Below are 15,227 nucleotides of genomic sequence, written 5' to 3'. Positions count from 1 at the left end.
GGGTTTCACGTTGCTGAGAATCCCTGCCTTTCCCCCTCCCCATCCTCCCAATACTATGTATATCTCCCGGTTATTATTGCAAGTGCCTTGACTAAAGGTAGGGCTTCCTGTTCGGTTACCATGGACACCATGAAGGCCAAGGCAAGGCCTGCTTGGGAAGGGAAAGGAAGGATTTGTGTGTGCGGGCTGTAAATAGTCTTAATCATTGTTTTCTCTTGGCAATCCCAGGAACGGTGTAATTATCAACCATTAAGCAGGGTGTATAATTGTCTGAACAACTTGACGTTGCTGGCACAGACTGGGTGGCTTTGAGAGATTTCGCCCGCAAAAGCAGAGATAGCAGATATATTCTTTCCATACAGAATTTTCATGATCAAAGTCACAGAATGCTGTAGAGGAAAAGCTGTCAATATTTAATATCCAGAACTGGAAATAACAATGAAACTTAAAGAGGTGCCGTTGTTGGCCATTGGGTTCCACAGGCATCTGGTAGACCCGGCCCTCCCCCCACCCCGCCACATCCTTTTGGTAGTAACCCCATTTCAATTAGCCACTTTCTAGAGCCAGACTCATTCTGTGCAACCTTCACGAGTTATGGACAAATAGACAAATGCTTCCAGGACACCTGCTAGGACCTCTGAGCTTTCCCCCAAAGGCTTCATGAAAGATGCCTCTTTGAACCGCAAAAGGAAAGTGATGAGGAAGTAAATAAAAGTAAAGGAAAGGCAGTACAAACTGAGTCATTTGGGGAAGAGGGAAAAAAAGGGCTCAGCAAGACATCTGCTTAATGTCACTTTTAGAAGAGGAGCTTCTCCCTGAACACCTTGGTTTCAAACCAATTGATGTTATTTTAGTTGTTACATGGAATCGGTTGAAGGATAGAATCCAACTGTAAATTCTCCAGGCTTCCCTCCTCCAGTTGTCATTTGCTTTTATGTTGTATTTTATTTTATGCTTCTTTTAGTTAAGAACACCTCATACTTTTCCCCCTTGGGATGCTTGTTTTTCCAGCTTCTAAGGTTTTCCACCTGGAAAATGTCTCCTGGAAACAAGGAGTGGGAGGAGCCGTGTGGAGGAGTCTGGGCCTCTGATTTGGTTCCAAGGCTAGAGATGAGTTAGGCATGCTCACCCCTCCCAGCCACTCCTTTCTCTGCTCCCTTTGGCACTTCCTGCGCACCCATGTACCTTGGAAACTATGACCTCATCCAAGGCAGACCCTATTCTCCACCCCACGCCCCATGGAAATAGGAGTTGGCCAGAGAAAGCCCAGGGAATCCAGTTGGTGTCAACTGTGATTCAGGACTTGGCACATCTGAGTCATGGATGTGCCCCACAGTCTGACCCCACGGAAGTCCTACCAGCAGCTGTTTCCCTTTTCTGTCCCCCCCCCAGTCCTCTCCTCACATGCCCCCTCTGCCCACCAGCCATTTCTAAGATTCCATGCTGGGACAGCATGAGCCCTCTCAGATGCCAAAATTAGCCAGGCCCTTGGCAGTTCATCCCTTAAAACCAACCTGCATCACAGCCACATCACACAAGTGCTTCCAGGCTGCTAACATGGCCCATGGGACTGATAAATTCCTCTAGGTGCAAAGGTCATCACCCCAAAGGGCCACAGGTGGCCATTACGCCACTTGAAAATGAACACAGCATGGTGGGGGGGGGGTCCCATGATATGTCCTCTGTTTCCTCTAAAAAGCCAAAATTGACCACTAACTTCTGACTCAAATCTTAGATTCCTTGTTCTTCCTTCCTTCCTCTCTCAATTCCATCAGCTCATCTTTTTTCTTATTCCTCAGCTTCCTCCTTCCCACTTCCCCTGCTCCGTCCCATGCTGTTTAGGGTGCAGCACAACTTGTTCCCTGCTCTCCTTCCCAGTCTCTCTCACACACACACACACACACAACCCCACACACACACATGCACTCACACTCTGGAGAGCACTAGCAGTCTTGATTTCAGCGCCCTGCCTGCCACTTACTGAGGCTGCTGGTATCTGACCCCATCTTCACAAGGTTTCAGGTTAGGCTTCATTATTGGTGACTTCCCTAATTACTTTTGGTCGACGGATTTTCTAAAAGAAAAATAAAGCTGGGCTTATCCACTGCTATCTATTCAAGTTGGAACTAGAGGTTAACAGCCCAGCATCCTCCAAAGAACTCCCCACAAGGGAATTTTGCCATCCTTAAACGGAAACTGGGAAATGTCTTATAGTCTATCCTCCTGCCTCCATGCAGGAATTTACCCTAATCATATAAGACAGATAGTTCCTTAGTTAAAACACTCTCATTTCCAATTAACCAAAAAGAAAAGAAAAAACCCCAACCTGCTGCCGTCGAGTCAATTCCAGCTCATAGCAACCCTGTAGGGCAGAGCAGAACTGCCCCATGGGCTTCCAAGGCTGTAATCTTTATGGAAGTAGACTGCCACATCTTTCTCCCTCAGGGTGGCTGGTGGGTTCAAACGGCCGACCTTTCGATTAGCAGCTGAGTGCTTAGCCACTGCATCACCAGGGTTCCACTTCCAATTAGACGCCCCTGTATTGAGCATGCTAGACTGTGAATCATGGCAAGAACCACGGAACACTTCACCCAGATCCTGGAAATTCGGGATGATGGATGATGGATTATTTTTATTAAATTCCCAAAGTGGCTAGGTGAGCAGGGGAGATTACCTCTTCAGGCTTATTCTGTTCCCAGCTTTCAGGGATGATTTAAGCAGAGTTTTGCTTGGACCTGGGGAGATGAGGGAGAACCAAACGCGGGGAGAACCCTCTCCATCTGATGTTCCATTTTTAACACAGTGGTAAATACCCCCTTTTGGGCTTTCAGCCCAAAGTTCTTTTGGAACTCCATATAAAGGAGAGGAATTATACTTGGTCTGGTTGAGGAGAAAGAGAACACACATCTTCCCTGTATGTTTTGCTTCTGGAGACCTGGCTAAATGGATTACAGCTACAGACCAGGCTGCCCAACTGCCCATCTCCTTTGAAAATTGGGCATAGAGTCTTCTGCAAGTCACAGACGCCAAGAAAACACAGCCATCCCTGAACAAGGGAGGAAAATGAGGTCAGAAAAGGAAAATCCACAACAGATTCAATTCTTTTCACTTTATTGTGCTAGAAATGGGTGGCTGACCAAACATACCAAAGAACATTAGCATTTTTTTAGTGGGAACACTCACGAAAAGCTAGGGGAAGCATTATCAACTTCGGCCAGGCCCAAAACTATTCAGGCCAGCCTCTGAGGTCTGTGGGAAAGGAGAGAAGCAATGATAAAGGAAAGGGTAGGGGGCTGATCTGCCCATATGTGTGCCTCCCGGCTCTGCTGTAGATGGCCAACTCCAAATCCAAACCCATCGTCGTCCAGACGATTTGGACTCAGAGTTGTAATGGCAGTACTTTTGGAAAATGTTCTTTTCTGTTTCTCACACATTTTGTAAGACCTGAGGAGCCCAAAATGGCGCTGATGGATTACTTAAATCCTGAGGCCTCACACTGTCACACTGGGCTCTGAGGGAATGATAATTACTGTAGCAGCTAGAGGAACAGACTGTTGGCTTTAATAAACTTATCATTTGTCTCCACGAGTAGGGGTCAGGGAAGCCCAGGGTCAAGTCCGCAGGCACCGAGTGAGGGCCTCTGATGACAGTGTGAGAACTGGGGGAGGACAAGGGGTGACTTTTCATTGCCTGAAGACAAATCAGGAGGAGGAGTGACTCTGTCACCTCCCCCAAGTGCACACAGGCCAAGTGAGAAGCACAGAGGAGAGGATTTAAAACCCATCCAGAGAATGCTGGAGTGTGCCACTTTCCCTTCCCAGCTTTTTTTCCCAGATAGTTGAGCATGTGGCCAAAAAACGGGGAGACTGAGTCCTGCCATTCATTCTTGAGACTCGTGAAAACCTGCTTCCTTTACTCACCCCTCCCGAGTGCTTCCCTGGATGGACCCACCCAAGCAGAATAGCAACACTATTCTGGAAAATCCTGAGGGTCTTCTGCAGGTTCACTTAAAAATCCTGGTTTTAGGCAGAAGTGCTGCTGCCATCTTTAAAATCTCTGTATGATGCTGAACGCACGAGAGAAGAGATTCCTCGTGCTGAGTCACAGCACAGAGTTTCCGGTAAAAAGACCCAACTGCAGGAGCGAGCGCAGTCCCTGAGAGCACACGTTCACGCAAATTTCCAAATGTTCCTTCTTGGGAACCACCTTTGGGGAAAGGGCGTGGCCTCTTCATTAGATTATATTCAGGAAAACTCTCAACCACCAGCAGGTGCCCCTCCATACTCTAGTTTGTGCAGGACCTTCTTTCACCCTAAGGTCCCTGGGTGGTGCAAATGGTTTGTGCTTGACTACTAAAGATTGGTGGTTTGAATCTACCCAGCAATGCCACGGAAGAAAGGCCTGGTGATCTGCTTCCATAAAGATTACAGCCATGAAAACCCTATGAAGCAGTTCTACTCTGTAACATATGGCATTGCCATGAGTTGGAATCAACTTGAAGGCAACAGGTCTTTTTGTATTTTTGTTTGTTTCCTTCCTCCTGGGCCCGATGTTCTGAAGCTGGCAGTGGGGTTGGAACATGCATGAAGAAGAGAGGGCAGGTGTGTGTGAACCCTCTGTCATCCACTACACTGCAAGGCCTGGCAGATGACCTGGGGATTATCGATTTTAGCTCACACAAAAGCCTCAGCCTCCATCCATTATCCTGCTCCATTAACAACTACCTAGTTCTAGGAAGATTGAGTCTCCAGAGGTCAGCTGTTGAGGACAAGCCAGGAGAAGTCACAGGAGGGTGGGGGAATCAGGGCCCAGACAGGTTTCATGGCTTAGTCTTGACCAGCCAGAGAGCTCAAGTCCCCATTCCACTTTCGGAAAACATCTGCAGTGGGCACGGGACTCATTGGGTCTTTCGCCTGGGCCTTGCCTCTTTAATGATGTGCTCTCTCCCCTCTGGTCTTCTTGCTGTCCCCCCCACAGGGTGCAGGCTGTACTGCCCTAGTGGTGGCCGTGGTGGCCCGCAAGCTGGAACTCACCAAAGCAGAGAAGCACGTTCACAACTTCATGATGGACACTCAGCTCACCAAACGGGTAAAACACCATGTGTCCATGTCTTAATGGGGGGCTCAAGACCATAGTGGAACCCTGGTGGCGCAGTGGTTAAGAGCTCAGCTGCTAACCAAAAGGTCAGCAGTTCAAATCCACCAGCTGCTCCTTGGAAACCTTATGGGGCAGTTCTACTCTGTCCTGTAGGGTTGCTATGAGTTGGAATTGACTTGACGGCAATGGGTTTGATTTTTGGGTTTTAAGACCAAAGTGGAAGCCAATCAGAAAGAAAGCAGTCACATAACATAGGTTAGGGCCATTGCCTTTAAATGCAGTGTTGAAGGAACCCTAAAAACAAACCCAAACCCATTGCTGTCAAGTCGATTCCGACTCATAGCGACCCTATACGACAGAGTAGAGCTGCCTCGCAGAGTTTCCAAGGAGCACCTGGTGGATTCGAACTGCTGACCTTTTGGTTAGTAGCTGTAGCACTTAACCGCTATGCCACCAGGGTTTCCGAAGGAGCCCTAGACACATGCAAACAACCTCCTCAAATGGGTGTATCGTCCTAACACTCCACCCTCCTGCCCTTTATTAAATCACGGTGCCTGGTTCAGGTAACCAAATAATTTTCCTGATAATTAAATCTATAACATACAATCTTGTCACCTACCCCATTACCTAATGGTACCAAATAAATCACCCAGCATGAGGCAAACTTTTTGTTTATGCTCAGATATTTTCATGATTCTCTTTAGAAAGAAAACAGTAGAGAATCTTAGAGGCAATACTGGAAAGTATCTAAATGCAGTCCTTTTTAAAAAATCATTAAAAATGATCATTCCAGTAAAGCCCACATTCCGAAATAATGTTAATCATCAAAACGTTATCATCCAGTGTCCCCCTTTTGAATTTTCCGGGTAATGTTTCTCACTTGTGCCCTTAAAGTAGTGGTTAAGGAGGATGAAAAACTGAAAATATGCAGGCATGGGAAGATCATTTAGCTGCTAAAAGTCCGACACCCCACTGAACTGTCAGAGAAGAAAAGGCCCATTTAGAAGAGACAGAAACGAGCCTTCCAGGATAACAGCAGGGCAAATGAGCAAGGCAGGAGCTGTTTATTTAATGACAGCTTTTATGGAAAATTCTTTAGAGCTGCAGGCTGCATGAAGGTCAGGAATATGATTTTCTGCAAAACTCCCTTCTTTGAAACAAGAGAGAATCTGAACCCTGGGCTGGTGGTCTTAGCCTCCAAGAACCCTGGGCCGGGGGTCTCAGCACCCAGGAACCCTGGGTGGGGGGGGTCTCAGCCTCCAAGAACCCTGGGCCAGGGGTCTCAGCCTCCAAGAACCCTGGGCCAGGGGTCTCAGCCTCCAAGAACCCTGGGCAGGGGGTCTCAGCCTCCAAGAACCCTGGGCCGGCGGTCTCAGCCTCCAAGAACCCTGAGCGGGGGGTCTCAGCACCCAGGAACTCTGGGTGGGGGGTCTCAGCCTTCAAGAACCATGGGCCAGGGGTCTCAGCCTCCAAGAACCCTGGGCAGGAGGTCTCAGCCTCCAAGAACCCTGGGCCAGGGGTCTTAGCCTCCAAGAACCCTGGGCCGGGGGTCTCAGCACCCGAGAACACTGGGCCGGGCATCTTAGTCTCCAAGAATCTTGGGCTGGGGGCCTTAGCCTCCAAGAACCTGGGCTGGGTGTCTTAGTGCCCAAGAACACTGGCCTTCAAGAACCCTGGGCTAGGGGTCTCAGCCTCTAAGACATGTCTTCCTCATTTGGGACTACGGTGCGTTAGGAGATGCATGAGCAACCAAATTTGATTTGGTTTTTGGAAAGCTAAATAAAATACTCGGTGATTAATGTTGCAAAGCGGTAAAAATGTGTTGGGAATGGAGACAAAGGCAGGAAAGGAGAAGAAAAAGAGAGAGGGAGAGTGACAGAGCGCCAGCGAGCTCTCGGGGACGGCAGTGGGAGAATGTGCAGTTGCCAAGGCCTCTCCAGTTTCCTGGCAGAATTATTTATGGTGTTTGATTGTTCAGTCTTTGATTACATTTATTGGGTTCTTTAAAGAGCCTTCACAGATGTTTAAAAGGAAGAGTACAGGCGAATATTCTTATGTTGTTGACGTAGAAATGGTCTTGGGAGGTACATCATGGCCCTGAGCTATCAGCTGTACAAAAGAAAACGTGATTTGTAGCATCGAGATTGCAGAAGTTGAAGGCTGAAGCCATGGGTAAGACCAGCCCCGGTTTCACTTGGAACCCTGTCATCTGGCCTCTCTGCTCCAGTCCCCACCTCTAATCTAGATACAAAAGCCATGCTTGGTATTAAGGAAATTATAAAAGTTATTGGAACACCTAAATGCAAATATGTTTGCATCTGTTATCCTGAAGCAACTTAGTGACTCAATCAATTAGATGTGAACAGGAGGGGAGAGAGGTTTGCTCCAGAACCTTCTCAGAAGTGGCTACTTAGAGCAAGGACATTCGCCATCTCTCTGCTTATTCTGGTTTGCTTTTTTAAACCAAGTATATACTTTGTATTTCATGTTATTTCTTTGTCCTCTCCGTTTTTCACTCAGTAAATCAGACGCTAGAGGAAAATAAACCCAAGGAAAGCCAGCTCCCTTACATGCCAGGAAAATAAACCATTTTCTGCAACATAATTGTAGAAGGAGATGAGATTGTGGTTGCTAATTTCAATCTTTCAAAAAGAATTCTCCAAAATCCTCCTCAAGTCCACTTACTTTTCCAAAAGTAAGACTGAAAATCAAATCAATAAATATTGTGCATTCAAGAGTACAAGGTTCTTTTTTAATTGAATAACATCTCACTTTCCTGAGACCACTTAAATCTGTTGAAATGTCCCTTTAATGTCTAATATCTGTTCCCAGAGAAATAAACAACACAAAAGGTGTCCCTTTTGTGCTTACAAAAAGGTTTTCAAACTGGCAATACTGGGGCTTCCCAAGGTTCGTTTACATAACCGTTACTGAAGTGAAACCGAATACATGCTTAGCCTACTGTGGTTTTTGCTCACTCACCTGCTCCCAAGAGAAGCCCATGTTTCTTCCCCTGGGGACGCCTACTGTATCCTCTGTTCTCTTTAAGTGGCCCAGTTTATCTAGCTGGAGTGGCTCATGGGTCAAAGAAATCCTAAGCTGGGTTGATTCATAAGAACTCAGTGGATTCTCAGAGAAAGATCTAATCATTGTTGTTTGTTGCCATCGAGTTGATTCTGACTCATAGCGACCCCATGTGTGCAGAGTAGAACTACTCCATAGGGTTTTCAAGGCCTGTCAGAAGCAGGTCGCCAGTCCTGTCTCCTGAGGTGCTTCTGGTTGGGTTTGAACCGCCAACCTTTCGGCTAGTAGTCAAGCACTCAACTGTCTGCGTCACCAAAGGACTCCAAACAAACACACTGCCGTCTGGTCAATTCCAACTCATGGCGACCCCATGTGTGCCAGAGCTGAACTGCACTCCATAGGGTTTTCAACGGCTGTGACCTTACAGAAGTAGATCACCAGACCTGTCTTCCACAGTACTGCTGGGTGGTTTCGAACTGCCAACCTTTTGGTTCACAGTCAAGCACAAACTATGCCACTCAGGGGCCATAATCTAATTGCAGAAGGAGCCAATTGTGGCATAATTGCAAACCTCTCAGGAGTGGACAGTTAGTCAATTTAACAGAAAAAAGCAACCTCTTAGTTACAAAGAACAGAGAAATGGGGACATGGCGCATTTAGCAGTACAAGTATACGAAACCTTTACTCTCAAAACACCTAAGTAAAAAGACATGGAGTTATTGAAACCTATTAATCACAGAAATACTCAAAATACCACAGTTATTTATTCATCCTGCCTGTTTTGCTATAAAAGTTTCAGCCCAGTCTTTACCACTAGGGCCGGCACCATTTTTATTTATTTGGTTGTGGGGAACAGAGAGGTGGGGTCTGACCACACAGGGTAAGAACTCAGTTTCTGATTTTCCTGAACCCCCTGGCCTTTCTTCCTTCCCTGTGTGACTTGTCAAGCTTGGTGGCAATGTCATTTCTGTCTTTAACGCAATCAGATCTTCCCACGCTGACTTTGCCTTGTCACTGCCATCGTTATTCTATAATTGTAACGTATTTTGCTAACCTCTGGGGTACTAGATAATATATACGTAAATGAAACACAGAGAGACTGTAAAAAAAGTTACTGGATCCCCATCTTGTCTCCCACTCAATGCTCCATGTCCCCATTTTTCTGCTTTATGTAATTAACACCCATCGCAGAGGTCACCCCCTGGGCACGACACCTGTGCTAGCCTCTGGGATGCCAAAACATGTAAAAGATGGTCCTGGCCCTCACACTTAGTCTCTGGTAACTGAATGCCGTCAGATAGCATCTCTCCTGTCCAAAAGGCAAGGTCAGCTGCCCACGGGCTTAGGAGGTGCCACAGACAAGAGATGTTCTGTTTGCCACGCCTACTTTCACATCGAACCACAGTCTGCGATACCTTCTAACAGCTCCATGGTGTGTACCACTGGCTGAGGATTGTCACCTTATCCTTGTCACAATGGTTTCTTGTCCCAAATACCACCTCCAAGCACATTTCCCCTTTAAATCAACCGCAAAGACCAAAACAAACCCATATCTTCCCTAAACTGGTTCCTTCTCTCTTGACTTCCCTGGTCTTCTAATGACATCACACATCTTCTGGTCTTCAGGCCTAAACACTTAGCACCATCTGACCCCTCTCTGCCTTGGACCCCACAGGGGTCTGAGCAGTCTTGGAGGCTGCCTTCGCACATGCCATGGCTGGTCATGCAAGTACGACTCTCCAGGCATCTGCCCCACCAGACTTAACACCACCAGCTTCTCCATCTTGCTCCATCACAACAGCTTTCTACCTTTTCTGCTCACTTTGGCCTCCCTCACCCCAGTCATGCTGACCTTTGCTTGCCCAGGGATCTCCTTAGACTCTAGAGCTCAGCTCTGAACACATCACTGCCCTGCTTAAAAATCTTAAGCAGCTCCCCAGTACCTACTCAACAGACCAAAAGAAAATTTTTGTTTAATTGTGAGCATAACCAAAAAACCCAAACCCAGTGCCATCGAGTCGATTCTGACTCATAGTGACCCTATAGGACAGAGTAGAACTGCCCCAGAGTTTCCAAGGAGCGCCTGGCAGATTCGAACTGCCGATGCTTTGGTTAGCAGCCATAGCACTTAACCACTATGCCACCAGGGTTTCCAATTGTGAGCATATGTCAAAGTTTTATTACAATCTTGCTGGGGAATAAACCTCTCCTTAGTAGACAAATTCAAAGATTCATGCTTGGTTATAGTTACCATCAAGTTGATTCCAACTCACGGTGACCCCATGTGTACGAAATAGAACTGTGCTCCATAGTGTCTTCAGTGACTGTGCCCTTTTGGAACCAGATCGCCTGGACTATCTTCTGAGGCACCTCTGGGTAGATTCAAAACAAAAACCTTTTGGTTAGCAGTCGAGCACTTAACCCTTTGCACTACATGAGGACTCCATCATGCTTGGTAGCGGCACTTTATCGGAAAATGCAAGGGTAGTCATTGCTTCACTTGGGGTAGAACATCTGCCTAAAGGACATTAGACTACTAACTAACAGCTGGTTGGGCAGGCGAGTGGCTTCCCAGAGCACATCTTAATCTCGTTAAAGTTTATCAGCTAATCAATTGAGCATTTATCAGGGATGCTAATTCTGCCCAGGGGGGGACTGTAAATTATATTACCCCCAAGGTTCTGTTGTAGATAGGCTTGGTGCAATTTTTCTTTAACAATGACCATAGAAACATTGAGCTTTTGAGCTGGAAGGATCCTTAGGGATGAACCAAACCAACTCAGATGAGAAAACTCAGGCCCCAGGAGGGGTAAGGCCGGGCCCAAGGCTGAATGCAGCTACCTGGGGCCTTGGCCATGGACGTCAGGCTTATTCTCAGGCTGACAGGCAGCTCTCCAGCCACAGCCCAGTGTGTTTTCCAGGAGGTCAGTTCCTTCAAACTCAAAATAAAACGGTGGTTAGGGTCCTAGGCCTGCTGGAGAAAAAAGTCAGCTTAACCCCAAACTAGCCAAAACACACACTCACACACCAAACCAGTTGCTGTCAGATTGATTCCAACTCATGGGGACCTCAGGTGTTCAGAGTAGGACTGCTCCCTAGGGTTTTCAAGTGTGTGACCTTTCAGAAGCAGGTCACCAGACCTCTCTTCTGAGGTGCCTCTGGGTTGGTTCCAACCACCAACCTTCTGGTTAGTAGTCAAACGCTTAACAATTTCCTCCAGCCAGGGATCGCAACCCTGCAGCTGACAGCAGCTCTATAAAATGGAGTAGCAGGCTACCATTGGATAGAGTGGCCAGAACAATCCGTTGACATGGGATGATATGGCTAAGAGCTCACAGGAACAGACATACGTATTCTGTTTTGTGTTTTCTTTTGTTGGAGGGGAGAGGAGGGAAAGAAGCTGGGATTTATGGGGCAGGGGTATTAATAAAGCCACCACGTACTTAAGCATACTATGGCCAGGCTCTATGCGAGTGTTTTCAGTGCGTTTTCATTGAAACATCACAACAGTCCCCTTTTCACTGATAAATAGCACCTGCCTCGCTCTCCAGCCCTGTGTCCTGCTTTATTTTTCTTTGAAGCACTTACTGCCTGATACTCTATTACCAACTGCCTACTGTCTCCTCCACAGATTGTAAATTCCATGCGGGCAGGGTCATAATCTGCTTGTTCATTGCAGCATCCTCACTTCCTGGAACAGTGTCTGAGCTATCGTAGGTGCTCACTGGATGCTTTTTGAATGGATGAATAAGGAAATTGAGCCTGAGAGAGGCTCAATAAAGTGGGAATAATAATTCCATCTACTAGGAGGCTTTTCTGAGGGTTAATGAGACAATGCACACATAAAGTATTTAGCACAGAGTAAGCACTTGGTAAATGTTCACTGTCATTATTATTTGCAAGATCTTAGATGACTTACGTGCCCAGGCCCATTAATCTTAGAGCCCTTTTCTAAAGTATGTAGGTCACTGAGTCCATTCTCTGGCCCCCATAAGGGTGAAAGCATACATTTTTTCTCTTAGAGAATTTATGGATCCACAGAAAACTATCTGCCTGGTGGTGCAGTGGTTAAGAGCTCAGCTACTAACCAAAAAAGGTCTGCAGTTCAAATCGACCAGCCACTCCTTGGAAACCCTATGGGGCAGTTCTACTCTGTCCTATAGAGTCACTATGAGTCGGAATCAACTCAACGGCATCAGGTTTTGGTATATTTATGGGCTATGGAGATGGGACAGCCAGCCTTCCACGCATAAATGATCCTCTCCTAACCATCCCCAAACCCATTCAATTGTGGCCCATCTCACTCATTGTCTTAGTTATGTAGTGCTGCTATAACAGAAATACCACAAGTGAGTGGCTATAACAAACAGAAGTTTATTTTCTCATTTAGGAGGCTAGAAGTCTGAATTTGGGGTGCCGGCTCTAGGGGAAGGCTTTCTGTCTCTGTCAGCTCTGGAGGAAGGTCCTTGTCTCTTTGAGCTTCTGCTCCTGGGTGATCTGCATGTGGCTTGGCATCTTCTCCCATTTCTGCTCTATTCTGCTCACTTGTTTGTTGCTGTTGTTAGGTGCCATCGAGTCTGTTCCAACTCATGGAGACCCTATGTACAACAGAACGAAACACTGCCTGGTCCTGTGCCATCCTCATATGACGTTGTTATGCTTGAGTCCATTGTTGCAGCCACTATGCCAGTCCATCTTGTTGAGGGTCTTCCTCTCTTTCACTGACCCTCCACTTTACCAAGCGTGATGTCCTTCTCCAGGGACTGGTCCCTCCTGATAACATGTCCAAAGTATGTGAGACAAAGTCTCATCATCCTTGCTTCTAAGAAGTATGCTGGCGGTGCTTCTTCCAAAACAGATTTATTTGTTCTTTTGGCAGTCCATCATATGTTCAACATTCTTCCCCAATACCACAGCTCAAAGGTATCAGTTCTTCTTTGGTCTTCCTTATTCACTGTCCAGCTTTCACATGCATAGATGAAGCAATTGAAAACACCATGGCTTGGGTCAGGTGCACCTCAGTCCTCAAAGTGACATGTTTCCTTTTTAACACTTTAAAGAGGTCATTTGCAGCAGATTTGCCCAATACAGTGCATCTTTTTGGGGCTTACTTGTTTAATCTCTTTTATATCTCAAAAGAGATGGACTCAAGATACACCTTACACTAATCCTGCCTCATTAACATAACAAAGACAGCCCATTCCCAAATGGGATTATAACCACAGGCATAGAGGTTAGGATTTACAACACATAGTTTTGGGGACATAATTCAATCCATTACACTCATTCCTTCCAGTTTGCTCCTTCCATCCCAAGCCCACCCCTCCCGCTCTCCCAGGGAGCATCTTCTGCCCCCAGTGCCCCTGCCCATCAGAAGAGTTCAGAGGGTATCCAAGCCACTGTCAGGAAATGGTGCTTGGGAGGGATCCCTGCTGAGTTGAGCTAATCCCAGGAGAGGCACATGGCCTCATCTGTCCCCTACCCCAAAGATGCTCAAAGCAATCAGCCAGCTGAATTGGAGAGAGACCCTGGTCACAATAGCATTTACTGTCAACCTGGGAAAGCACAATGCAGTTAAAAGCCTATTTCTTTTTCTCTTGCAGATATTGATCCACTTAGCTTTGTGCTAGGCTGTTTGCTGGCAATTAATTTCAGAGTCAAAACTGGGGCTTGCATTTGACATTACTTTCTCCATCACTCAGGGGCCTCCTGCTCAACCCCATAAAGATGATGTCGCTGCCTCGCTCAGCTCCCCGGGCCCGGCTGTGGTTCCAGCCCTACATTCGAGCTGAAGTTAAGGGCAGGACATGGGCTCCCTGTTCTGCCACATCGCTCAGTAAGGCCTATGATCATTAAAAAAAAAAAAAAAAATCAAATGTTCTTTCCAATTCCTTGATGCTGGAAAACAGGAAATCGTTTTGTTTATGTAGAGATGAAGTCTAGTCAGGCCTTTCCTTCAGGCCACATGAAAACCGTATGCTCTTCTTGGACCTGGCTCTTGCTTTGATTTTGCCATTAGCTAGCTGTGTGATTCTGACCCTCACATCCTGTCTCCAAAGCTGTTTCCTCATGTTTAAAATGGGGGTTTGGGATAGATGAGAATAACTAATAGCTCTGATACTTCATACTTCATTAAAGCACTTATATCCACATTGACTCTGTTTACCATTTACAGCTTTATGGTCTTGGTCTATGCCTTCATTTCTTCATCTGTAAAATGGGGATAATACTCAACCCTAGACCAAACCCACTGCCTCTGAGTCGATTCTGACTCACAGCGACTCTACAGGACAGAGTAGAACAGCCCCATAGGGCTTCCTAGGCTGTAGTCTTTACGGAATCAGACTGCCACATTTTTCTCCCTCAGATTGGCTGATGGGTTTCAACCACCAACCTTTCGGTTAGTAGCCGAGGGCTTAACTACTACACCACCAGGGCTCCTGGGATACTATTAACCAAAACCAAACCCATTGCTGTTGAGCCAATTCTGACGACTAGTACCTGCCTACTAGGGTTGTCATGAAGATTAAATAAATTGATACATATGAAGTGCTCAGACCAGTGCCTGGCACCTGGTAAATATTGGCTATTGCCCTCAGCAGCAGCATCACCATCATCATTGCCTCATTTGGCCCTCATAGCAACCCTTTAGGTAAGGATTAATTTCTCCCATCTTATAAACATTTTTTTTTTTATAAACAATTAAAAAGAGCCCTGATGGCACAATGATTAGGTGCTCAACTGCTAACCAAAAGGCCAGAGGTTCAAACCCATCTCTAGCTCCATGGGAGAAAAGACCTGGTGATCTACTTCCATAAAGATTATAGCCTGGATTAGGAGCCCAAGAGACAGAAAGGGCCACATAAACCAGAGACCACATCAGCCTGAGACCAGAAGAACTAGATGGTGCCTGGCTATAACTGATGACTGCCCTGACAGGGAACACAACAGAGAACCCCTGAGAGAACAGGAGAGCAGTGGGGTGCAGACCTCAAATTCTCATAAAAAGACCAGACTTAATGGTCTGATTGAGACTAGAAGGATCCCGGAGGTCATGGTCCCCAGACCTTCTGTTGTTAGCCCAAGACAGGAAGCATTCCCAAAGC

At 46.6% G+C, this 15,227-nt stretch overlaps 1 protein-coding gene across 1 annotated transcript in view; it reads left to right on the top strand.

Annotated features, from left to right (window-relative positions):
- The window catches only part of KCNN3 (potassium calcium-activated channel subfamily N member 3), a 123,652-nt gene that overhangs the window by 96,706 nt on the left and 11,719 nt on the right, over nucleotides 1-15,227 (top strand). Inside the window, exon 5 of the mRNA XM_003415105.3 lies at nucleotides 4,978-5,088. Coding sequence (XP_003415153.2) covers nucleotides 4,978-5,088 — 111 coding nt within the window. The remainder of the gene's footprint in view (nucleotides 1-4,977; nucleotides 5,089-15,227) is intronic.

Source organism: Loxodonta africana, chromosome 3 (assembly GCF_030014295.1).
Source record: "Loxodonta africana isolate mLoxAfr1 chromosome 3, mLoxAfr1.hap2, whole genome shotgun sequence".
Taxonomy (NCBI): domain Eukaryota; kingdom Metazoa; phylum Chordata; class Mammalia; order Proboscidea; family Elephantidae; genus Loxodonta; species Loxodonta africana.
The sequence above is the reverse complement of the archived record's forward strand: the minus strand, read 5'-3'. Positions and strand labels throughout refer to the sequence as shown.